Raw genomic sequence first — 12,200 nt, forward strand, 5'->3', positions numbered from 1 at the left:
TTTAATTATTTCAAAAACCAAGTGCTCCGGAGTTGCCTTTGGATTGCCTATATTACTTTCCAGTCTGTGACAGCAGATGGGCCTCCTCTTTCTATTTAATTCTCCTTCTTTATAATTTTTCTCCTTCTGCCTCATCTTCAGAGATTGATCATAAGCCAGGCATTAGCAACTCTTGTAGCTGAAAAACCTTCTTCAAAAGAAGGGACATCGTGCTCTGCAATTGATTTACCTTGAACACGACATGAATATAAAAGTCTGAAACTACAGGTTGAGGCATTCCTGTTACCACATCCCAGCTGCAGGTTATAAATGACTGCAGCAGTGTATTGTAGTTATAAAATGCCCTGCTTATTTTGTAATGAGCCCTGGCAGAAGCAATGCCAAGTGGCAGTAAAAAGTTTATCCAGAACACGTTTCAGTTCAGCCTGGCATATGCTGCCCTGTTAACTTTATGTGGTGCTCGTCAGTCAGGAGGAGACTTTTCTCACAGGAGATGCATGCAGGACTTGCCCACGCTTATGGGAAAGAAGGGTTTATAGTGTGAGCTTTATCCAGCTCCAGATTTACGTCACATTTGTTCCAGTCAGTGCTAGTAGATCATAAGAGCCTTTTTTTACATGAATCATTTAGGTGGAAAATTATTGCTTTATCATATATAAACAGTAGGTTTAATATTTTGCAAAATCGTTACATCAGGCAGTTTTTACAGTTTAATTGACTGTGATGTTCTAGGCAGAAAGGGGAAAATAGGAAGTTAGAGCTAATTCTCAAAATCCTCTGTCTGCCTGCTAGTCAGAAACGGGTAAAAAAAGTTAGAAAAAATCACCAGTGCAGGCTCAGGCTGTCCCAGAGTACTTAGTGCTTCACCTGCACTGCCCTGTTAAATGCTTTCATTATGGGACCAATTTTTTTGAATTAAAATAAATTACATTCAGTTGTGATTCTGATAAACAGATGTGTGTTAGATTCATAGAGGCTCATGTAATTTTCTTCATTCCCTCATTAGTGATTCTGTTCTCAATACTCTTTTGTAGCTCTATCCAACCTTCTGGTTTTCTTCTGCCATGACAGTGTTATCCTGGGACTGATCTATTTTTATAGGTTTTTATAGTCCTGTGTTTTCCTTTCCTGTCACCAGACACATATTTTGCATGCATTTCAGAGACCTCATTTGGCTTTTGGATTCCTGGACATTCTCTGAACAAAGGTCAATGTCCAGAGAATGGAAATATTCAGAAAACTGGAAACATTATGGCTTAGTTTTTGGCTTTGCACTTCAAATGTGTAAAGAGCTTGTTAGAATTGTAATTGTACTTTGGATGGTAATGGCCAGACAAAGTCCTGTGGATCTGGAAATTTCGTCTGGGGCCAACTTCTTTATAGTGTAATTTTGGACTAGTCTGACTTGCTTAAGCCCGGGCAGATGTTTCCTGCCATCTAGTCACACAACAGGGAGTTCGTGTGCTGGGAATCCGGGATGGGACAGCGATGCCCCTGTTCTGCCCAGGACACTTCCACCTCCACAGCCTGGGGATGCCCGGTCACCTCCATCTCATGCTGCCCTTTCCCCCAGCCTTTGGCCCTCTCAGCTGGGATCAGCTCATGCTGTACCTGCTTGTTGTGGCCCTGCCAGCTTCAGCTGTGTGTGTGGATGCTGCCAGCTGGGACTGCAGTGTGGCTGACTTGCCCCATGTCCTCAGGATGGGTGCTGGGCCCTGGTCCCAAAGCCCTCCTGTGCATGGCACAGGCAGTGACATGAAGCACCAAGACATTGCTCATTCCTGCACGTGCAGAATGCTTGGTGTGACATTTTCAAATGTCATCCTTGCTGTGCTCTTACTGGTGCCAGTTTTCATGTGGCTTTGGAGAGAGTAGAGGGAAAGGGTCCTATAGAGCAGTTTTGGAAAGCCTTCCTTTTGAGCTTAGCATCTTTCCAAAGGGTTTTTGGTTTTTTCCAATGGCTTTTGTCCAGCAAATATTTTCATAGAGAATTGAAACAAACATTACTCTCTGGATGTGGAGCCCTATGACATTTTAAATATTCAGTGCAATCAGTAACATTTTTTAGTGACAAGGTTGTGCTTTCTGTATTTGATCATTAATGATTTATGAAAATTCATCAGATGGAGAAGCACAGTTCCCTCTCAGCTGCAGTCTGGAGCCTTCTCTCTGTGCTGATTTGAATGCTTAGAAAAGTCAAAAGTTGCTCAAATTCCTCTAAAAAAATCTGTTTTCCACACACAGTCCTCAGAAAAATATTTGTTGAGATGAGGGAGGTGTATTTAGTTAAAAGAAAAAATTCCCCTTTCTTTTTTTTGTGGTGAGGCACACTGAGTGTCCAGGCCCAGGAGGGTCCCATTACTTGCCTTTAGTTTTCTTGCCTCAGGGTAAATAACCTGGACCTGACCAATTTCCTCATACCTGAGCCTTCCTCATCACCTGAGGAGGTAACTTCTCAGAGAGAACTGCATGTGGTTGTGCTGGAAAATCCTGTCACCTTTGGATGGTGCAAACAGTCCTTGAAATGAATCCTAAACTTTGGAAGAACTTTTGTTGTTTTTCAATTTCTCATCCTGCAGCAAAACTGATGTTACCTCTGTGTTTAATATTAATTGGGTAGTTGAAGACAATAAAAATTATAAGGGGTGTCTTCTGCAGTAGTCTTCTGATGATTTTTATCTTGTATACCTTCACTTTTTGTTCCTTTACAAGAATCAGTGCCTTCTTATTGGCTTCCCCTCATCCTCTTTTTATGTTCACACAAAACTGAGAATAAAACTTACAGAAAAAGAAATTACAGTTTGAATTTTCAAATGTATTTAATGTGGGAATAGCAATTTATCCAGCTTAGATACATTGGTTTGGAAAGCATATTAACCATCTGCCAGCTGAAATAGCAGGTTTGATTTGGGTATTTCAAGTTACATGCCTGATATGTCCACAATCATCAGTCTCTTAGAAATGTAGGCTTTTCACTTCTCATAGAAATAAAAGTGGTGTAAAAGGAATGTGTGTTACACATGGCTTATATTTTTAAATGTGAATAGCTTTTACAGGAATTGATCTATTAACAGATTCCAGTCAGTTCTTACAAAGTCTGTTACACTTTGCTGTAAAATGCAATGAAGTTTTGTGCTAACTCTAAAGATTTCATATTTAGCTTTAGATCATGCCATCATTTAGATCCTACATTAATTAGTGTGATTAATTAGAAACATGTTGCTCTTCCTGTCTTTTTTTCAAAATGTTGCTTGAACACAATTTTCTTTATGTCAAGGTCTCTAGTCTAGTATAGCCCTTGTTGAAAGTGAGTGAAAAAAATTTGTCTTGGGAATTCTACTTGAGCCTGTGATTTTGAATCTGAGACAGCAGCTTGTGTGGCAGAGGGTTGTGGTTGTGTCCCTGACAGAACCTGGGGATTTTTCAGACACAGATGTTCTCCTGCCAGGGGTTGCAGGTTGGGTCCTCCTCTTGCTGGCCACCATGCCACTGTCACTGAGCGTGGCAGTCCCTTCTGTGCCCTCTGTGGGCTCCATGTGCTGCTTCCAGGGGCTGTGGTGTAGATTTTTTTAGTTTGTAAATTGCTGAATCCATATAAGCTCCACTTGCTGTCATCACTTTGTGTCAGTTCATGTAACTCTGAATTTCAGATGCCACACTGGATTTCACCCACCTGCATGTTGTTCCACGTGCCATATTCTTTCTGTGACTGGTACAGGTCAGGACCACACATTTGTTGCTTCAGTGCATTAATGATCAAATACCTGCTTTATTGACCCCCTCAAGGTTCATTACTCCATCACTTAGTTATAAGCAATTAACCACATGAGTGGATCTGATCCTTTTCCAAGCTTCTCTGTTCCTGGCTGTCATTGCCAGTAGATCATGGATAGGATGGACAGACAAACTCCCTTTTAAAAGTACTTTTTCCTTCCACACCATTTCTTTGTGCCTGTCTTGATCTCTAGCAGTGCTTGGTCTTTCTGTTTTCATTGCAGAGAAATCTGATCTCATGAGATTCCTGTATTACAAAGTGAAGGGTTTTGCAGAGGGCTGTTCAAAGTTTCCAGGTTGGCTTCTAGCATGAGTTGCTTCACTAGGATTAAGTTAACCTGCATGAATGAATTTTGTGTCTCAGCCTCAGATCTCTTTGGTCAGCTCTATAAAAGTCCTTTTTTTGGTGTAGCACTCTATGCTAAAGCATTACTCAGCCACTCCATAATACTGATAATAGTACTGATCTTGAAAGAGCAGACCTTCAAAAGAGCTGGGTACACTTTTTTCTTCTTGACTTTGTTGGGAACTGGGAATACAGCACTCAACCTATAGGAATGAGTCCAGATGAAACTCCAGACAGGCTTTCATGCACCAGTTGAGCATTACTTGGTTGGCAAAGTTTTTTTCCTTGGTACCTAATAACCGGGTTGCCTCAGTTCTCATGAGAAAATCTCTATTTGTATTGTCAGTGTATGAGAAAATTGAGGGTGTGTATGTAACTGGGAGTGCCCTTTTGCCATGTCTGCATATCTGTAGTTGTAAAACATGATCTATGGCAGCTCAAAATTTAAAATTTGGTGGCATCCTAGGAAGTACCTAATTGTGCTTGCGCTTCATTACAAGGCTGTCTCCTTTGCTGGAATCTGTTTTAGCTAATTAGCTGGAAATGTCAAAGTAGTATTTCAGATGACAGAAACATCATATATTATCATACATGAAGCAATTAACTCTTTTGACAAATATTTATTGTGGTGTCATCTTTAATTAAATCCTCAGGACTCCCAGACAGAGAGCAGGTTCTTCCAAAAAGGAGCCTTCCCAGCACTGTCAATGAGCATTTGACTGATGGAGCTTAATTGAACTCGGTACTTGAAAGAGTTGGTGGCCTAAACATAAAGATATAAACCTGACACAATTTCACAATACAGATGTCTGAAATTTTGGCAAAATCTCAAAACAATTACCTCCTTCCAAACTGTGTCTCAGACACTGCAAATGCTCTATGCTGGAGAAGATGCATCTCCAGTCTCTCCTGTTCTTCCACTAGAATGGTTTGTAGGAGAAAAGTGCTGTACACTTGTGCTGCTAAGAAAAATAATACTGAAAAACAGGGCTGTATATATTTTTCTAAAAAAATCAATTTTCTTTTATTTAGTTCTTGGGGTTATTCATGTGGAAACATATTACAAGTGTGACTGTTTGGTTAGTTCCTCTTAAACAGATAGGTCTTGTAGGTGATGTGCCACTGAGAAATAATTCTTGACAGTCATAACTGAGCCAGATAAACAGTTCTGCTTGCTCCCAAATAGCACTGTAAGACAAAAGGGTTCTGCTTATCATTTTCCATTTCTTCATGCCTGTCAAACTGTTTAACTGTGCATTGCTCCTCACAAAGGTTCTCTGTGTTTTTCTGCTCCTCCTCTGTGGCCATGGTTTTTGCTTTCTCTGTTGCTGAACCTCCTGTGGTACACTTGTCCACCTGTATCACTCCCCACCTTCCGCTGATCTTCACCTTCACCCTTGCAAAGAGTTGCTTTGGAAGCGCTGTGTGGAATTTTTCCCTGTCCTGGCCATGTGTTAAAGTGTGCTAACCTGTACGTATGTTTTTATTTTTGTCAGGGAGAAGCAGCAGCAGAAAGTGGCCGAGATGTTCCCAGTGCTCAGCTCGGCCCAGGGCAGCCCAGCTCCGACCCCGCGGCGCCCCAGAGCGCGGTGGCTCCGGCCGCGGTCTCGGCAGGTACCTCGGCTGCTGCTTCCTTCTTCATAAGGTAGCTCCTCTTTTCCTGCTTTCCACAACTGCTCGTGGGTCCTCAGACAGCTGGGAAATGTTATTTAGACTTTGCCAAGGTGCTGGTTGCTGAGGGGTGGAGTTGGTCCCCTGGTCATGGCTGTGGCTTTCTGCTGCCGCTGGAGAGCAGGGATGGGATGGGGACACCCCGATTCTCTCCCTGGGGACCTGGAACCTCTATTGACCAAAAACCCAAGGAAACCTGTGTTGGGCTTTGTCTAGTCCTTAACGGCCAAAAACCCAAGGAAACCTGTGTTGGGCTTTGTTTCGTCCTTAATGGCCAAAAATCCAAGGAAACCTGTGTTGGGCTTTGTCTAGTCCTTAATGGCCAAAAACCCAAGGAAACCTGTGTTGGGCTTTGTCTAGTCCTTAATGGCCCTCTTCACCACAAGTCTGCTATTCTGTAGGTTTCCTTGGAGCAAAAGCTGAAGTAACAAGTTTTTTTCTCTCAGATCTAGATTAAGAAAAGGTATTTTTTATGCAGTAGCATGGCCTGTGTGTCCCAATAAAAGTTTTTCCATGGTTGGTAGAAACAGTTAAAGCAGTTTGACATTCTTCTTTTAGCAATAGCCCACAACAATCTTTTTTTCTTTTTTTCCCGTTCTGGTGTCTTATAAAAAAAATGTTAGTTTTGTTTGGATGTTTGTTGTAATTAGCAATGTTGATTAAATGTAATACACTGTCAAGCAGATGGTACTTAAAACAACAAAACTCAGGGCTTTGTACTTGCATTCCAACTCCTTTTTTAATTCTGAGCTGAACATATTTTGAGACAATATTGAAAAGCGTATGTCTATGAATGGCACTAAAGTAAAATTTATGCATTGAGAATCCCTCGTAGAATGTAATCACAATGGTAATTGTATTGTTTCCTTTTCATTGGTCTTTAAGATGTGTTATACCATTAAATAAATGATGTTTATTATAAGTTACAATCTGACCTCAGAATGAGCTTGACTTTCCAAGTTCTGCTTTTTTAAAAGAATGTGGTACAATGATTTGAAGTGTCAAATGCCTGAGTGTCACAGTCTGTCTGCACACTGGAGGTTGGGAAATGACTGCCCCAAGAGCACTGTGTGTAAGTTAGGGGATTGTGTCTGTGCTGAGGGTTTAAATGAACACAGAGCAATGGTGGCCTGCAGAGGATGATTTGTTTCATTCAAACACAGGTATCTGAAATAATCAGTGGGAATGGAAAAGAAAGGTAAAGGGAGAAGCTCAGACATCTCTTTTCTTGTTTAGTTGCCTAAGCAAGGACAGATGCATCCTTTCCAAAGTATTTAGATGGGATGGAGCACAGCTTTTGTTACTGTATTTCATATTGTGGGTATGATTTTAGCTTAATCTACTTTGAATTTATTTCAGTGTTAATGTGTATGTCATAAGAAAATGCAAAGATTTTTCTCTTTCACTGGGGAAGCCAGAAAATAAAATACCTTCCTTGAAACAGAGAAATCAGTGTCTAATAGTGTAAAATAAGACCCAAAATATTTTCTCTCACTGATGCTTTTGTCACTGGTCAGCAAAACTCAGTTCTGTTTTTTTTGTGAAGTGAGTGTCATTGACTTAATTCAAAGATTCTTAAAGTCAGCAGCAAGACTGCAAATGACATCACTGTATGTTGGATCAGGCCCTAATTGCTTCTCATGAATCTGTCTTTGCCTTGAGTGAATCAGAATTTTATAGCTTTAGCAGCTCTGTGCTAGCTAAAACATTTTAAAACCCCATTAGTACATTGCTTATTCCCTACCCATGTTTCCTATATTCAAAATTGATTCTCTTGAATTTTTCAACTGATGGACAGAGCTGATGGAAATTTTTGTGCACAAAGCACTTTTGTTTCTTTCAATTCTTGTTGAAACACTAGAAAAAGAATATCTCACAATGATTTTGTGGGGGAGAGAGATCCATCATTGATCCCTGGCAGTTGTAAATAGGCTGAGCAGATTCTCAGATGGGTACAAGGGCATGGCCAGGCTGCTCCCCCAACTTTGGGAATAACCTCAGGAGTGGTTCCTATTATTCCTTCTCTTTTGACTGTTCTGCCATTGGGACCTTAATGGATCAAAGTCTCCATGCTGAGTCCCCCACCCTCAAGCCATGCAGTTTTCTCAGCAGGAGGGGAAGGGAAGAGGAAGAAATCCTCAAGGGTGAGCGAGAGATAACACAGATAGATAGTGGCAGAAATGGCTTATCCAGGAGCCACAGATATTAGGATATTCCCAGTTTGGGGGGTTTTGTTCAGTAAATGGGCTCTCAGGCTCCTTTGCTTCAACCCTCCCACTCCTGTCTCCTTCCCTTTGCACCATCCAGCCTTGAGCTTGTTGAGGAAGAAGGTCATCCCTGCCTTGACTCTTTTGCAGCAGCATTCACTTGTCCCTCCTTCATCTCTCTGTTCAGCTAATCCTCTCTCAAGAAGCACCTGGAGATGAAGGAAGAGTCATGGCTGAAGTGTCATGCTGTAGTCCCCATTCATTGTATTTGCTGATTTTTTTTCCATGAGTTCTGAAACTCCTCAGCCACTTGAAATCTGAACTTCATAGCAAGGCCAGTGTGTTACTCACGTTATGCAGAGCCTGGCAGATTTTGTTCTTGTTCTCTACTGGAATAAATGCAGTTAATATATTGACAATCACACAGACACACATATATTTATTTTTTTACAAATCATTGGCCTCTCTTTGACCAAGTCTTCTGAGGACCTTCAACTATTTACATCCTCCTTTTGTAAGAGGAGCTGTGGTTGAAACTTTGGCTTGTTAAAAGGGCTGTTTTGCCTTAGGAATAAAATTGCTAGGCAAAAATAGGCAAAAATGCCTATATGTTAACGTCCACTGTATTTGGGTGCAGGGTTAGTTACTTTGTAAGACAAAGACTTCATAGGGTGCTTGTGGAAACTGCTTTTGTGATTTCCTGAGCCCCAGCAACACTAGATACAATTTTTCCTCACATGAATAAAGTATTCCAATCTTATTTTTCATTAAACAGCATTCACTGTGTTTGTACAGGTCCTAGCACAACTAGCTTTTGGGTTGTGACATGGTTTCCTGGCCACATAAAAATGCCTTTTTCACATTAAAACTGGAGTTTCTGTTTGCTGAAATAACACCATTACACTTGCTTGTGGTCTGTTTTGTGCCTGGGAAGGGAGATCCATGCTGGATTTTTTTGGTTAGTTGGTTTGGTTTTTTACTCCAGTTTGTTTCTTGATGAGAATCAGTTTTGTGTTTGTAAGGTCAGAAACTCTGAAGACAGGACAGAGAGTTCATGTCCTCACTTGGAAAAGTTTAGCTAAGACATGCAGCAAAAAGGATACCTGGGCATAAGAGGCCCCCATGGTTAAAATGAGTATCTTTAAGATATTCTTTGCAGGGAATGCACTGATTTTTTAAGCATATGTGCAGCCCAAATCTACATATTCATCCAAAGCTCTTTCTCATTTGAATGTCATATTTAATTTCTTCAAGCTTAATTATGTTCTGCTTAAAAAAAAAAAGTATTTTATTCATTACCAAGAAATGCAGAGAAGCACTAAGTATTCGAAATCAAAGCCAAATATTAAAGACAGCAGACAGAAGCGTATTAAGAAATTAAATCAGTTTTAAGCTTTTTTCCTCACTGTGATCTGTCACAGAAGGAGGAAAGCTTTGATTAACATCTGACTGTGTCACGCAAGCAAATTGCCAGACATTACTCAGTGGTTGTGTTACCAGAGGATTTAGCAGAAAATGGAGATTCTCAGTAGGTCACTGGCAGAACGAGAAAGCCAGGGCAAAAAGCACAGCTTATGTTCATGGATGGCTGTGAGGAGACTCCCAGTTCACCCTTACATTTCAAGAGAAGTTTATTCTTGCATTCTTCAGATTTAAGAAGAATGCAGCTGGCTTTGTCCCTTGGTGGGGCATGAACTGTGCCTTGCCTAGTGCTCTGCACTTTACACCTGTTTCCAGGTGGGTTTTTTGTATAAGGAACCTGAACAAACTTTATATTACGAAGGGAAAATATGTGAGATAGTTGTAGGACCCTTCTGTGGGCTGTGCTTGCAGCTAGGTAAATATTGGCATATTTTGTTATAAAGCTGTAATAAGCTTTACAGCAAAGTCGGGGTTTCTTGTCACGCGAACATCGGGGGAAGACAGGAAATGGTATGGACAGGCAGGAGAAGGGCAGCAAGGAGGACAATGAGCATGCACTTGGGATGAGGTTAATGGGCTCTCTGACAAAGGAGAAAATACCACTCCTTTGGGAGAAGAATCCAGACCCCCAATAAATCGAAGCTGTCACCATTAACGTGCCATTTCCGTGCTGGTGACAGTGGTGGCAGCAGTGGCTGTGCAGCTGGGTGGGGGTGGTGTTTGTGGTGTTTTTACCTGCCTTTGGTGCACAAGCTGGAAGGAAGATCTGAGCAGTGACAGGGCAGTGAGGAGAAATCAAAACTAAGCAAGCAACCCTGAGCAGCACTGAGCAGAAGACAAACTGCGTTAAGTCCCTCTTCTGAAATTCTCACCTTGTTTGATGATGATCTTTCCAAACTAGTTTGCTGACAGGGTTGCATTTGCTGCTGTGGGACTGCTGCCTTTGAAATAGGGAAATAACTGTATAGTTGAAACTCCTTTCCCTTGTATCCATCTGCTTTGGTTTGAAAAGTTAATCTTCCAAACATAGCACTCGCTAGTTTTCAGGTTTCTAAATTATTTGCGATGTTGCTGGGCTTTGCAGAATTAAAACAATTTAAAATAATAAATCCAGAGAATCACAGTGGTGAGTCACACCCATTATCTTTCCTTTCCTCTCTCATCATCCTCCTGCATGTTTGGAAAAGCTGTGTCAATTTAGGCATGATATAAAACATTGCGCATGATATGCTTTTTGAAAGCAGATTTTCTTAACAAAATATACAATCTCTGAGTAATGTAATTGAACATCTGAAGAGTTAAAATAAGCATAGTTGTCTTTTACTGGAGTCAGGATATTCCATCATATTTTAATGCCTGTGAATTTGGATTAAAGAATCTAATTATTCACTAATGAGCAGTAATGGTACATATAAACTAAGGGTCACTATCCTATTACAGGCACCTGATGGTTCACTGATAAGCATTTGGTCATTAGATTGACCATAAAATACAGTCAATAATTGAGGTTGCTCATAGAGCAGACACCTTATCAGCTTTAGGCATGGTGGGACAGCTTGTCAGTACTCTGTGTCCTGATTGTGCTGTGACTGAGCATATGATTAGGGTATTGAAGCAGTTTGTATCTAATGAAACTGCAGGAAAGGCATAGCAGTATTAGCACAACCACTAAATGACTAATGTGTTTTTGTTCCAAGCCTTAGACACTTCAATTAGTTCCAATAAACTCTGATCTAGTGTAGTGGTAGGCAAAGAATTCAGATATTTTATGTACAAGCTTTCATTATACTAGTCAAAATTTGTAACATTTAGGGGACAGATGAAATCTGTGTGGCTTTGAATAAGAAATAGTGGAAATAATAAACCTTGTCATTACTGGTTTTACTTCATTTTTTTTCAGTTTTATTTTTGCATCTTTTAAATGTAGTATACTGAGACAGTGCCTCAGTGCCTGATTTAAAAGATGAAGCTGCTGGCAGCAAATTAGATGTCCACATTTTGCGTTAAAGTCCATTCATGCAGTTCATGTAGGCTTGTGCCTATAGATCTAAACTTAGAATGTATTCTTTAGCATTTTGTACCATATGGAACATTAGTCAAATAGTCCCATCTTGAAAGCTTTTGTAGAGATATTGATTTTGCTGTGCTTCAAACTGCTGCAAAGAAAATAGCCTCAGAACCTATTCTTTTATGATTTTTTTTTCCTTGAGGATGCCTTAACTTTCATAAATTATTTAATACGGTGAAAGATGCAAAATGCCTTTTGTCTTCCTGAACTGCTGTTCAGGCTTCTCTGATGCGACCTTGGAAAGTAACCATAGAAACATGTTAAAAGCATCAACCGAAAATCAGTAGTTCAGTTTGACAGTGATGCAAATTCTGTGAAAGAAGATTATGATGTATTAGGAACACTTGAGGCATATATTACTGCTAACCTGTTAAACCTGATTATTCCATGACTATCGGTACTTTCAGAATTTAATGCAGGGGAAAAAAGCAAAAAAAAAAGATGAACATATTTTTTTTAATAAGTTGCCATGTTTAAGATGTTTCTAGGTAAATTACTTCAGCCTGTCATTCTCTGTCCTGTTAAAAGCAAGAATTATATTTCTAAGCTCATAATGTAGTTCACAGTTCCCTGGATTTAATAGCTGTGAACTTCTCCTCAGTACCCTGCTGGGGTGCACAGGTATGCTGGCTTTGTGCAGAACTGGCACAAATTAAACCTCTTTGACAGATAATATGAATAACTGGGTTATGAATAAGTAGTAGTTCATCAA

At 40.3% G+C, this 12,200-nt stretch overlaps 1 protein-coding gene across 1 annotated transcript in view; it reads left to right on the forward strand.

Annotated features, from left to right (window-relative positions):
• Positions 1 to 12,200, forward strand: part of KIF26A (kinesin family member 26A) — a 94,449-nt gene that overhangs the window by 41,710 nt on the left and 40,539 nt on the right. Inside the window, exon 3 of the mRNA XM_054286840.1 lies at positions 5,617 to 5,765. Within this exon, the coding sequence (XP_054142815.1) occupies positions 5,617 to 5,765 (149 nt within the window). The remainder of the gene's footprint in view (positions 1 to 5,616; positions 5,766 to 12,200) is intronic.

This window comes from Melozone crissalis, unplaced genomic scaffold (assembly GCF_028551555.1).
Source record: "Melozone crissalis strain CALT ecotype California unplaced genomic scaffold, PUWL_Pcris_2 ptg000056l_1, whole genome shotgun sequence".
In the NCBI taxonomy this organism is placed as follows: domain Eukaryota; kingdom Metazoa; phylum Chordata; class Aves; order Passeriformes; family Passerellidae; genus Melozone; species Melozone crissalis.